This window comes from Cervus canadensis, chromosome 2 (genome assembly GCF_019320065.1).
Source record: "Cervus canadensis isolate Bull #8, Minnesota chromosome 2, ASM1932006v1, whole genome shotgun sequence".
Taxonomy (NCBI): Eukaryota; Metazoa; Chordata; class Mammalia; order Artiodactyla; family Cervidae; genus Cervus; species Cervus canadensis.
The window spans coordinates 16991747-17005620 of record NC_057387.1 but is presented as its reverse complement, the minus strand read 5'-3'; the positions used below and the strand labels follow the sequence as shown (position 1 = coordinate 17005620).

At 40.2% G+C, this 13874-nt stretch overlaps 2 protein-coding genes across 5 annotated transcripts in view; one reads left to right on the top strand and one right to left on the bottom strand.

Annotated features, from left to right (window-relative positions):
- The window catches only part of PDZK1 (PDZ domain containing 1), a 53382-nt gene extending 45265 nt beyond the window's left edge, over positions 1–8117 (top strand). For all 3 annotated transcript variants that reach the window (XM_043456750.1, XM_043456744.1, XM_043456735.1), the window contains exons 7-9: positions 4980–5204; positions 5900–6196; positions 7633–8117. In XM_043456750.1, coding sequence (XP_043312685.1) covers positions 4980–5204; positions 5900–6196; positions 7633–7686 — 576 coding nt within the window. In that variant the 3' untranslated portion in view covers positions 7687–8117. The remainder of the gene's footprint in view (positions 1–4979; positions 5205–5899; positions 6197–7632) is intronic.
- Positions 8118–8852: 735 nt separating this feature from the next.
- LOC122433651 (Golgi pH regulator) overlaps positions 8853–13874 on the bottom strand; it is a 48065-nt gene continuing 43043 nt past the window's right edge. Inside the window, exons 11-14 of one of the 2 annotated variants that reach the window (XM_043456751.1) lie at positions 13768–13863; positions 12129–12218; positions 9635–9700; positions 8853–9503 (exon numbers count right to left, since the gene is read on the bottom strand). In XM_043456751.1, the coding sequence (XP_043312686.1) occupies positions 9297–9503; positions 9635–9700; positions 12129–12218; positions 13768–13863 (459 nt within the window). In that variant the 3' untranslated portion in view covers positions 8853–9296. Of the gene's footprint in view, positions 9531–9634; positions 9701–12128; positions 12219–13767; positions 13864–13874 lie in introns of both variants that reach the window. The other variant, XM_043456752.1, reaches the window with a different exon arrangement.

The window sequence follows — 13874 nt, the reverse complement described above, 5'->3', positions numbered from 1 at the left end:
TCACCAACTCCTGGAGTCTACTCAAACTCATGCCCATCGAGTCGGTGATGCCATCCAGCCATCTCATCCTCTGTCATCCCCTTCTCCTCCTGCCCCCAATCCCTCCCAGCATCAGGGTCTTTTCCAATGAGTCAACTCTTGGAATGAGGTGGCCAAAGTACTTGAGTTTCAGCTTCAGCATCAGTCCTTCCAATGAACACCCAGGACTGATCTCCTTTAGGATGGACTGGTTGGATCTCCTTGCAGTCCCAGGGATGCTCAAGAGTCTTCTCCAACACCACAGTTCAAAAGCATCAATTTTTCAGCGCTCAGCTTTCTTCACAGTCCAACTCTCACATCCATACATGACCACTGGAAAAACCACAGCCTTGACCAGATGTACCTTTGTTGGCAAAGTAATGTCTCTGCTTTTTAATATGCTGTCTAGGTTGGTCATAACTTTCCTTCCAAGGAGTAAGAGTCTTTTTATTTCATGGCTGCAGTCACCATCTGCAGTGATCTTGGAGCCCCCCAAAATAAAGTTTGACACTGTTTCCACTGTTTCCCCATCTATTTCCCATGAAGTGATGGGACCAGATGCCATGATCTTAATTTTCTGAATGTTGAACTTTAAGGCAAGTTTTTCACTCTCCTCTTTCACTTTCATCAAGAGGCTTTTTAGTTCCTCTTCAATTTCTGCCATAAGGGTGGTGTCATTTGCAAATGTGAGGTTATTGATACTTCTCCCAGCAATCTTGATTCCAGCTTGTACTTCATCCAGCCCAGCGTTTCTCATGATGTACTCTGCATATAAGTTAAGTAAGCAGGGTGACAATATACAGCCTTGACGTACTCCTTTTCCTATTTGGAACCAGTCTGTTGTTCCATGTCCAGTTCTAACTGTTGCTTCCTGACCTGCATACAGGTTTCTCAAGAGGCAGGTCAGGTGGTCTGGTATTCCCATCTCTTTTAGAATTTTCCACAGTTTATTGTGATCCACACAGTCAAAGGCTTTGGCATAGTCAATAAAGCAGAAATAGATGTTTTTCTGGAACTCTCTTGCTTTTTCAATGATCCTGATGAACTATGGACAGAGGTTCGTGACATTGTACAGGAGACAGGGATCAAGATCATCCCCATGAAAAGAGATGCAAAAAAGCAAAATGGCTGTCTGAGGAGGCCTTACAAATAGCTATGAAAAGAAGAAAAGCGAAAAGCAAAGGAGAAAAGGAAAGATATTCCCATTTGAATGCAGAGTTCCAAGAGTACAAGGAGAGATAAGAAAGCCTTCCTCAGCAATCAATGCAAAGAGTTAGAGGAAAACAACAGAATGGGAAAGACTTAAGTCATACAGATGACTTAATGTGTTGATGAATAGTTACTAGAGACTAATATTTAAAATATCTAGTCAAGATAGAAGAATAAAAACTAGTAAGTTTTAAGTTTAATCAGGAATATATTTCAAGTACTAAACTAACTTAAAAGTAAATTGTATAAATACCAAATGGTGAGGCCTGAACTGATGACTATAGAAAAAAGTGCAGAAAACTTGATGACACTCTGAGTAGCTGCCCCTACCCAAAAAACTCAATTTAGGGTTACATTAATTGACATTCGGCTTTTGAAGATGATAGTATTACTGTTCTGAGTTGATCAGACTACACCTGAAATTACCAGTAATGTAATTTTGGGTAAATTACCCTCCCTGTGCCTGTTTCCTTCCTTGTAAGGTGGGTGTATCTATGGCGAAGGGTGGTTATTAAGCGTTAAATGAGTTAATCAACAATGTGTCCAGTCCTGACAACCTCACTTTAGGCCAGTGTCAAGAAAGGTAACCAGGGTATAGGTTTTGTAAGACATTATGTGAATATTTAGTTTGAATAACCATAGGTTTTAGGGAAGAAAGGAAAACATTGTCAAGAATTTAAAAGGCTAAATGGTAACTATGTAAGGTAATGGATCTGTGTTAATTAACTTGATCATGGTAATGATTTCACAATGTATATGTCTAGCAAATCATGATGTGTACACCTCAAACATATACAACTGTAACTGTCAATTACACATGTTAGAGCTGGGAAGATACATGAAGCAAAAATTGATGAAATTGAAAAGAGAAATACAATTCTACAATAATAGTTGGAGACTTCAATAGCCCATTCTCAATACTGGATAGAACAATCAGACAGAAGTAAGGAACTAGAGTACTTGAACAATGCAAACCAGTTAGATCTAACAGTCATACAAAGAACACTCTACCCAACAATATAATACACATTCTTCTCAACTGCACATGGGATAGTCTCCAGAATAGACCATGTGCTAGGCCACAAATCAAGTCACAAGAGTCAAAAGATGGAATCAACCCAAGTGTCCATTGACAGATAAATGGATTTAAAACAAATAACACACGCACACACACACACGAATTTGAAAGGCTATTACATGTGGGAAGTAGACTTATTTTTGAGGTGTCCTACGGGGCACAGCTTCACCAAATAGAGAAGGCAAAAGGAGCTAGCTTTTGGCTTAAAGACAACCAAAGCTACCAGGAACAAGCTCTGCAGAGTGGGGAGCTCCCAGTTGGAGGAAAAAAATCAAACAAGTCAGAAGGTCACTGCAGTAGCTGCTGTAAAGGGAATTCAGGCATCAAGTCCTCTTCATGCATGCGTGCTTGTGTGCTTGCTGAGTAGCATCGGCCTCTTTGCAACCCCATGATGGACTGTAGCCTGCCAGGATCTTCTGTCCACGGTATTTTCCAGTCAAGAAAACGAGTGAGTTGCCATTTCCTCCTCCAGGGCATCTTCCCAACCGAGGGATCAAGCCTGCATCTTCTTTGTCTCCTGTGCTGGCAGGCAGGTTCTCTACCACTAGCACCACCTGGGAAGTCCCAAGTCCTTTTCAATGCCTCCTAATCTTATGACAGAGTGACTTAACTATAATTTTAATGTTTTGATTAGTATGAGAGAAATTGGATCTAAGAAGATGCCTGTCTCCATCCTCTTCCTCCCTCTTCTCTCCCAAAGTTAAGTTCCATAGATGGGTAGGTGCATGATGGTTGGATCTTTGATATATATATATATCAGTGACTAAAACAAAACACTTAGACCAGTTCTTGGCACATACCAGACACCCAAATATTTGAATGAAGATGAGTAAAGACTCATTACCGTCCTCTGCCTGAAGACTAGCTGCTATTGTCAGATACAGTTGATCTGTAGTGATAGCAGAAGTATTTTCGCATGTGATGAGTCACTCTGACAATTTTCCACATTTTAAAGAGAAAGAAATGTGGGAAGATTTGCAAGTATAGCATTGAAAGATCTGAGGTTCATTGAATTGGGTAAGTAGGAGGTTCTGTGCTGGTGCTACTCTTTTAAAAAAATTTTTATTTTAGGTTGTGCTGGGTCTTTGTTGCTTCGAGAGAACCTTCTCTAGTTGTGTGCGGGCTTCTCATTGTGGTGGCCTCTCTTGTTGTGGAGCACAGGTGTAGCACACGGGCTTCAGTAGCTGCAGCTTGGGGATTCTAGAGGGCACAGACTTGAGTAGTGATCAACAGGTTTAGCTGCCCAGAGGCAGGCAGGATCTTCCCAGACCAGGGATCAAGCCCATGTTCCCTGCAATGGCAGGATTCTTATCCACTGTATCATCAGGGAAGTCCTGTGCCGGTGCTACTCTTGTTTAGAAAGGAAGACACGGTCTTGGGGTAAAACAGATGATACTAGGACCCCAAATCCAGTTTTAGTCAGGTTGTTGAACAAGAAGTAGGAGATCATAAACCTAAACTCTGCAGGCTGGCTAAAGGTGAAGATGGCTATGGCTTTCACTTAAACGCGGTTCGGGGTCAGCCAGGCTTAGCATCAATTGCTTGATTTTCTACTCTAACAAATGTCCTGCACACCTGTGGGCAGTAATTAAACTGCTGATCCAAAATCTTACCATATCCAAATATACAGCTATATAAAATATACAACTAAAAATTCTCTTAACTAAAACCCACAGTCAGCTAAACTTTTCATTCTGTAACAAAAACTAGTCCTATGTTTCCTGTTTCTCTGCCTTTTTATATTTAAGACCATCACTGCCTTCTTCACATGGACAGTCTGGGAGTTGAGATGGATTAGAAGTATTTAAAGATAGTGAGGAGTCTGGATGGGAGGGAGTTTGGGAGAGAATGGGTACATGTATATGTACGGCTAAGTCCCTCTGCTGTCCACCTGAAACTCTCTCAACACTGTTAACCGGCTATACTTCAATGCAAAATAAAAAGCTTAAAAAAAAAAAAAAAAAGGAGTCTAGCATAGCAGAGTGTCAGCTAATGGTTATAGCAGCAAATAGTAAAACAGAGTACAACAGACAGGACTGGAGCGGGGAGTGGGAGAAGCAAGTAGTAAATGACTGGAATCGACTTTTGTTACCATATGTGACTGTGTGATTGCCAACTTCCTCTACCGACTCCCCCAAATGATCACTGTAATTCAAATAGTGACAAAAATATCATCTTATGTTTCACTTTCTCTAATGTGTTTGAGGGGCTCTGAACAGTTCTGAAGACCATCTCACTGAGGGAAAGGGCCAAGTGAACCTCCTCTGCATGAGGTATTGGGCAAGTCACTCAATGTCTTATAATCTCCCAACAGGGAGACTGCTGACAATTTGTTCAGTGACTTGCTCACTATCATAGAATCAGAATAAACTAGCAGTTCTGTTAGATTTGGATCCTTGTACAACATTCTATACTGCTTTTATTTTATGTGTATGTACATTTGCTTACACAAATGTATGTATGTTTGTTTATGCTCATTATTCGGTAACTAAGCTCAATCTTCCTTCATACCTTTTCCGTTTGGGGTAGTAGAGATATTTTACAGCCCACAACCAGATGTATCTGGAAGAGGAGTGGAACATAGTGGATACCTTATAAATTAAACCAGCACATTTAATAAAGTGTAAATTCTCATACTTATCATTAATGTTTTTTTCCACTTTATTTTCAAAAGGCTGGCTTTTCTCCATTTTTCTACTATCAAAGTGAAGAGCTGCCTAATGGTTCTGTCAAGGAGGCTCCAGCTCCTACTCCTGCTCCTCTGGAGGTCTCAAGCCCAGAAACTACAGAGGAAGTAGGAGATCATAAGCCTAAACTCTGCAGGCTGACTAGAGGTGAAGATGGCTATGGCTTTCACTTAAACGCGGTTCGGGGTCAACCAGGCTCATTCGTCAAAGAGGTATGGTGAGCTGGTGCCAGCAGCCCAGTGAACACAGCCACAGTAAGGAGAGTCTCAGTTCCTCCCACTCACTAATGGCTCAGTAAAAAGATTACACCAAAGGCCTACACTGAGTGTCTCACTTGGGTTCAAGTAAATACTGATCTCATACCCTTTAAGATAGCTATGAGTACATCAAAGTTCACATCCTTTTTTCTGAAACATCTGTGTGTCTCTTTAGACATTTCAAATCAAATAAACAGAGTGAGTTGACATGACTGTAGTTGATAGTCACTACTAACAACTCTTGTCTGGGAGTAGTACTTGTTTGCTTCTGTGTGTCTGGCATAATGCCATTACCCTGCAGATACTGACAGTTAGAAGACTATCTCTGTAGCTCTCAAGTTGGGAATGAAGACGGGGGACCTATGGAATCTAATGCCTTCACCCTGGAAAGCACCATATGAAAGATATACAATAGGATATTCAACCACTGTGAACACTATTCTTTTGAGTAGCACTTATGAAATTGTAGCTTTCATAAGCAGAAAGCATTAGGGCACCATTTTAAACTTCTGTACCTCAAGGAGAAATGTCTGTATTCTCAACATGACTGAGAATAAATTATCAAAGCCCTCATCTCTCCTCTGCAGAACTGCTAGTCTAACACTCTGTGGTCTCTGTTTGGAAGTGGCAACTCAGAACTCTGCTCACAGGTGCAGAAGGGCGGCCCTGCTGACCTGGCTGGGCTGGAGGATGAGGACGTCATCATTGAGGTGAACGGAGTAAACATGCTGGATGAGCCCTATGAGAAGGTGGTGGACAGAATCCAGAGCAGTGGCAAGACTATCACACTCTTAGTCTGTGGAAAGAAGGCCTATGATTATTTCCAGGCTAAGAAAATCCCTATCGTTTCCTCCATGGCTGATCCGCTGGATGACGACCCTGATCCTGATGAAGGAAGGCTGGAAGAATCAGAGCAAGACTCACACACGGCAGAAGAACGAGAACGAGTGAGTGGTGACACATTGCTTTTAGTGATCTAACTAACCAGAGTACGGTAAAGTCCTTAACAAGTGCACCATGTATCTACGCTTACCACAGTTCTCCTAAAACACTAGAAAATTACAGTGTAAAGAGAACTAGCAAATTCAGTTACCGTGGGTGAGAGGAGGTAGTTTAAGAATAAACTTATTTTTCATAGCATGGAGTTGACAGTAACTTATCAAAATTACAATGAAAACACCTGAAGAACCCAAATCAGACTATTTACATACAAATTCTGGAATTGCCATTTATCACTCTTGGGTAATAGGCTGGGTAATTTACCAGCCTTGGGTAACAAGTAACAGAAAACAATGGATTTATTCTCTGTGCCTCAGTTTCCCCACCTATAAAACAGAGATAATCTGTAGGATTGTTATCAGGATATATTAAGACTGTTAAAGTCTTTGAACAGTGCCTGGTTCATGGTGAGCATGAAAATGAATGGTGGTGGTTAGAGACAATATTCTTTTTAAAATAACTGGCAGGTATTCAAGTTTCATTACTGGGGAAGAATAAACATTATTCTGTTTGTATTTCATTTAGATAAATTCCTTGACAAGTCTCAATTTCTCTTCATAGATGAACTTGAGGTCCAAAAGTAAACTATCCAAGTTCATAAAGGAAACGTATGACAAAGCCAAGACTCTAAATAAAAGTTTTACATTTTTTTCATTACATTATTTCTGCAGATTGGTAATCTAAAAAGCAAATACTCATTTTTAATGAATATAAGCTGTCTTAGTCTGTTTGGGCTGCTAAACAACATACCATAGACTTGGTGGCTTATATACAACAAACATTTATTTCTCACAGTTGTGGAGGCTCAGAACCCCAAGATCACGGCACTGGCAGATTCAGGGTCTAGTGAAGGCCCTCTTCCGGGTTGCAGACTGCTGACTTCTGGCTTGCCTTCATATGGTAGAAGGAGCTAAGGAATTCTGGGAGGCCACTTATAAAGGCCTAATCTGAGTCATGAGAGCTCGCCCTCCTGACCTAATCACCTCCTCATCACCTTGGGAAACAGGATTTCAACCTCTGCACTTTGGGGAGATACAAACATGCAGATCATAGCATACATGTTGCCATTGACCTTGTTTCCTATATTGTTTCACAAAGAAAGTATTCTAGATGTCTTTAAAAAAATTCTATAAGAACTCTATAGAAAGTCAATTATAGTACTATGCTAGTTTATAGAAAAGAAATATGTATATATAGATATTAAAAGGAATGTGTCAGGGTCGAACAGCAAGCTGGAAATGAAGCCAAGTGCAGAATTCTGGTCACCAAGCTTCTAGTGAGTGACTCTTCTTCCTGACTCAAGAGGTGCAAATCTAAAACAGACCATCCATCTCCTTAAGTTCACACTCTTCTCACTTACACATCTCTGTTTTCTTTTGCACAGGCCCACAGTACAGCCTCTCATTCTTCTTCCAATTCTGAAGACACACAGATGTGAAGAGAACAAGCACTGGCTTTGGCTGACAGCTGTTTCTGGGTATTTAATAGGAATCCTTTCCCAAGGAATGAGCTGACATCCGTTTACTGTCTTTGTTAGAGAAGAACTCCTTGGAAACCAGTTCATCACATGTGATTGTCTTCTGCTGTCATCTGTCTCAGGGGTGGCTACTGCAGAAAGCTTATTTATGGCCAACTTAGGAAAAGTTAATATATGAGCCAGATGCTTTTCATGAGATCTCTTTCAACCTTCAACTTAACTGCTCTTCTCTGTTTGATGTTATTTCTTCTATAGGTTCCCAGGGCACCAAAGATGATTCATAAATCTGTATATGTGAGAACTGCTAATTAAGGTATCTGAGCAGATAAGCCTATTAAAACCATGCTATTGTAAGAATGTTGTTGTTGCTGAAATAAATGCCATTAAAAATGCCTTTTGAGTATGCTTGAATTTTCCCTGTTGGCTGATAGAACCTTAATAGTGCTTTTGTTTCTGGTAAACTTTTTATGTTTTAACCTTCATTTTGCCTCTAGACACCCCCAACACAACAAAACTCAGAATAAGATCTCAGTAACAAAGAGAGATTTCCTGGTAATAAAATTCAAGATTTCCTTAAATTGCATTTCTGAGTGTCCTACAAATTTTCCAAAAGCTTCCTATTACAGATGAAGACTGAGTCCTAGGATAGGAAAGTGACCTATTCCAGTTAAGTTATTCATTGTTTTACCCCACAACCCCACAAATGTCAGATGAAAAGAAAAAATGAAATATCACCAGTGACTTTAGAGTAATTCACTCTTAAATATTACTAGTTTAAAGTGAAAGTGAAAGTTGCTCAGTCGTGTCCGACTCTTTGTGACCCTATGGACTATACAGTCTGTGGAATTCTCCAGGCCAGAATACTGGAGTGGGTAGCCTTTCCCTTCTCCAGGGGATCTTCCCAACCCAGGGATTGAAATAAGTTGAAAGGAAATCAAGAATAATGTCATACTCTGCAGTCTCTCTTGATACACTCTATTTCAGTTGCATACCACTCCTTCCCCAGCATAGATGAACTTTTGGTTATTTGAAGGGGGAAGGGGATGGGGAGGAGGGCTGGGATGCTGACTTAGATCACACAAGCATGATACCAAGCTATCCCTGATAGAATGACAGTAAGGCCCAAGTGTTAACAATCTCTGCTTTTAATGATAGTCAATCTCAAGGGAAAGTCATAACCTCCTCCATGGGATCCTTGATTAAACAGAATCTCATGTGTTTAAGCAGCTACCTTACATTTCTCTTACCCCAGAGTTCCAGTGTATTTTCTCCCTTTAGTTTCTTGGCTCCTTTTAGCCCCACCACCTGGCATACTCCACCAGCCTCAAACCAAACAGGGTACTCTTGGTTGAGTGCTAGCTTGAGTTACTTCTCTCTCTCATATAAACGAGAAACTGAAGCTACTCATGATTACAGTGTCATCTGAGGACGAAGGCGTAAGCTGCAGGTAGAATATGCTACCACAGCACTGTGTTGTTTTAAAAATGTTAGGCCCTGGCCCCTCCAGTTTTTCCCTCTTATATCCAAATTCTGACACCACTGGCCTGTAGCAGTCTGTAATAGGCATGAGTTCAAGGTGCCATATGCTTCTCTGGTGCCTGTTTGTGGGCCAGATAGAGGAAGAGTATGCTGGAGAGAGCACTGACCAGGAAGATGACATCAAACCAACGGTGATAGAAGTTGAATTGCAGCTCTCCAAGAACTTCGGTGATGATGGTGCGGTACTCCAGAGGCATGCTCATTCGGATCAGCAGCACAGATGAGACGAAGTACATGCCCTATAGGTCAAATGAATCCAGAAGGGGCTTGAATGCAGTGACAGACAAAGGAAATTGTTAAAATATTAAAAAGTATGAAACATTTCTGGTATTTTATGGCTCTAGACATAAAGCTAGTTCATTAAACTTACCATTATCTGTGCTAATAGCAGGACAATGACATTGGAGGACTTACTGCTGGAGATGGCATAAAAGAACTGTCAAGAAAGGGAGGAGAGATGATTATACAGTACTTCTAGATTCCTGTGTCAAAAACATTTAGTATAGTTAGCATGTAAATAAAAGTGTTTTTTCCATGCCACCATCTTGTATAGAACCGTTCATAAGATTAAGGCTATAAATAAGACATTTAAACAGGCTGCCCCAAAAGGATCCACTTATAGTTTTCCCATATGGGTAAGTATGGGAAAATATCACTACAAATTAGTAGCATCACTACTAGTGATGCTTTGAAGGAAGCATCACTATGAACAAAGCTAGTGGAGGTGATGGAATTCCAGTTAAGCTATTTTAAATTCTAAAAGATGATGCTATTAAAGTGCTGCACTCAATATGCCAGCAAATTTGGAAAACTCAGCAGTGGCCACAGGACTGGAAAAGGTCAGTTTTCATTCCAATCCCAAAGAAAGGCAATACCAAAGGATGCTCAGACTACTGCACAGTTGTACTCATCTCACATGCCAGCAAAGTAGTGCTCAAAATTCTCCAAGTGAGGCTTCAACAGTATGTGAACCAAGAACTTCCAAATGTTCAAGCTGGATTTAGAAAACACAGAGGAACCAGAGATCAAATTGCCAACATTTGTCAGATCATAGAAAAAGCAAGAGAGTTCCAGAAAAACATCTGATTTATTGGCTACACCAAAGCCTTTGACTGTGTGGATCACACCAAACTGTAGAAAATTCTTCAAGAGATGGGAATACCAGAACACTACCTGCCTCCTAAGAAATCTATATGCAGGTCAAGAAGCAACAGTTACAACCAAATATGGAAAAAGAGACTGGCTCCAAATCGGGAAAGGAGTACGTCAAGGCTGTATATTGTCACCCTGCTTATTTAACTTATATGCAGAGGACATCATGAGAAACGCTGGGCTGGATGAAACACAAGCTGGAATCAAGACTGCCGGGAGAAGTATCAATCACCTCAGATATGCAGATGACACCATCCTTACGGCAGAAAGAGGAACTAAAGAGCCTCTTGATGAAAGTGGAAGAGGAGAGTGAAAAAACTGGCTTAAAACTCAACATTCAAAAAACTAAGGCCATGGCATCCAGTCCCATCACTTCATGGCAAATAGATGGGGAAACAACGGAAACAAGATCCAAAATCACTGCAGAGAGTGACTGCAGCCATGAAATTAAAAGACGCTTCCTCCTAGGAAGAAAAGTTATGACCAACCTAGACAGCATATTAAAAAGCAGAGACATTACTTTGCCAAAAAAGGTTCATCTAGTCAAAGCTATGGTTTTTCCAATAGTGATATATGGATGTGAGAGTGGGACCATAAAGAAAGCTGAGCACTGAAGAATTGATGCTTTTGAACTGTGGTGTTGGAGAAGACTCTTGAGAGTCCCTTGGACTGCAAGGAGATCAAACCAGTCAATCCTAAACAAAATCATTCCTGAATATTCACTGGAAGGACCGATGCTGAAACTGAAGCTCTGATACCTTGGCCACTTGATGCGAAGAGCCAACTCATTAGAGAAGACCCTGATGCTGGGGAAGACTGAGGGCAGGAGAAGGGGGCGACAGAGAATGAGATGGTTGGATGACATCACTGACTCAATGGACATGAATCTGAGCAAACTCCAGGAGATAGTAAAAGACAGGGAAGCCTGGTGTGCTGCAGTCCATGGGGTTGTAATGAGTCAGGCACGAATTAGCAACTGAACTGAACTGATATGGGTTAAGTTGGTGGTTTTAAGTATTATAATGTGAAAAGATTCCTACTTACCAGAAACCATGTGATACATATGATTTTAGCATCATTATATAACATTAAAGCAAATTACACCAGACCACTCCAAGCCCCTGTAATTGTTTCTGGGTTCTTGAGCTCTTCCTAAAATTGTGCTGAATGCTTGCAGAGCCCTTTCCCCCTTCCAATCTCTTTGCTCCTTTCATTTCAACAGCTCTTGGATTTTGAAATCCCACCTCTTCTACCAGAGAATCTACCTTCCAGTTCCATGAAACCTTCCTATGTTGATCAGAAAACAGCCCAACACTCAGCTTCTCCTGCTTCCATATTCTCTTTACAAGTGACTCTCCCAGTTATTAGTCTCCCCTCAAATACCACCTCCTTTATTCATTCCAACTGTCTGCTGCTCAGTGTCTACCTGCACCAGTTTCTGTTCTAGATGCTGGTGACACATCAGTGAATGAAACGCACTGTGATCTCATCCTATGACCTTTGGTAACTGTACTTATCTGCCTGGTGTATGACGTAAATACATTATCATCAATTTATGTGCTAGTCCAACTTTTTCTTTTATTCTGTGGCATGTCTTTTACAAATTTGTAGTTGTTGTTTAAGATCTCAGAAGGCAGAAATCTTAATTAGGTAAAGTTATCTCACAGTGCCACATGTAATTAAGTACTTTTCAACTCTGTGATACAACCTACCTTGGTAAGAGTGATCAGCAGTCCTCTGATAGATGTGACTATGATTATTCCAACCAGAATGAAGGAAATGTGTTGGGACCAGAACTTCACCTGTCAAGACAAGAGGACAAAAAAGTATTTGTTAAATCTCTGTTCAGAGAGATGGGAAAGCTAAGATGATACATTATTATCACTTAAGCGACTGTGAGAGGGAACTTCATTAGTAAGTAAGTGGCAATAAAAACATGTATACAAAGACTTCAGTGGGTATCTTAACTAGCAGACCTAAAACTTAAGGACAGAAGATAGCAAATGCAGTGAAGTGATGAAAATAATACTAATAAATCAGAAGAAACACAAAGCAAATAACATAGCTTCAAGTAAAAAGCACGAATTAAAAGGAAACTAAATAGCAGCCTGATAATGTTTAATATTTGTGAATGACAGTTCTCTGATCACCCAAAACTTAAATAATAAAAGAGTATGTAGACATTCTCAGCTATGGTCTAGGAAGTAGTTGACCTTTATTTGAATCACAGGATGATACCTTTTCCGTCTCTTGGATTGCTTCAGAGTGAGAGGCAGCTGTGATACCCTGTGTTTGATTCAAGGCCAAAAAGCATCAGAGGGGAGCTGTATTGCCAACATCTGAGAGATGTTATTCAGATTTATGAAATGTGGAGTGGTGTGTAGATGAGTTACAGATGGAACACATATATATACACAGCAACTAGCCCTAGAAAAGCACTAACAAGGAACGGCATTTCTAAAAATTCACCCCAGTAAAAAAATTTTAAGAGAAAAATACATATAAAATATGAGTGAAGCATGCTTTACCACATAATTTATATACTAGTTGAAGGAAAGAAACCATGCTCCTTCACATGAAAAAGGATACACTGTTGATTTATCGTCTAAGAAATGTGTGCCTTGAATTGTTTCTCAAGGACTGGAGCTCAATTTGCTCTGGTGTATTTTCATTTTATCCAGCTACCGGGGGCACGTCCAGCTGAGGGTATCATGCAAACTACGGCCAGGATCATAGAACAACTAAACGGCACTCATAAGGACTAAGAATGTGACACTGGTTTTATCACCAAAGTGCCAACCAGCTGGAATCACCGGCCATATAAATACCTGGAAAATGCACTATTCTACAAAAAAAGACATTAAACTCAAACTGGGACAAGACTGTCCCAATTATAAAACAGGTAGAAAGAAGATTAAAAAAAAATTTGTGCACAGGGGACAGTTAACCATTTTTAGCTCAAAGCCCATATGAATTATACAGATAATTTTTTATAGCAGAAATCATTTTAGTTCTAACACAAAAACACTAATTAGTAGTTAATTTTCTACCAGAGGAATCAAAGGTGAGTTATATGTTTGAAGATATCATCAAGTATCACAGACAGAAGTATTTGAATATTTTGGTAGGGAGAAGCTGGAGAGTGGTAGCTGTGACTAAGAAGAGAAGGAACTGTAGAAATGATTACTACTCATGAAAATAATAATTGCCAGTCATTAGTTATGGTTTTAGGCCCTTTACGAATCTGCCATGTGAATATGCCAAAACAACAGAAGAATGAAAGCAGAAACAAGTACCTAGAGTAAGGACATAGAATCTTAACATAAACAAAGATTTTGATACATCTCTTACATCAAATTGGATCCCCAGATAATTCACAGTGATTTCAATGCCTCTTGTGACTGGATCAGTTTTCCCAACTCGGTCAAAAACGATATTGATGGTTGCCTACAGAGACA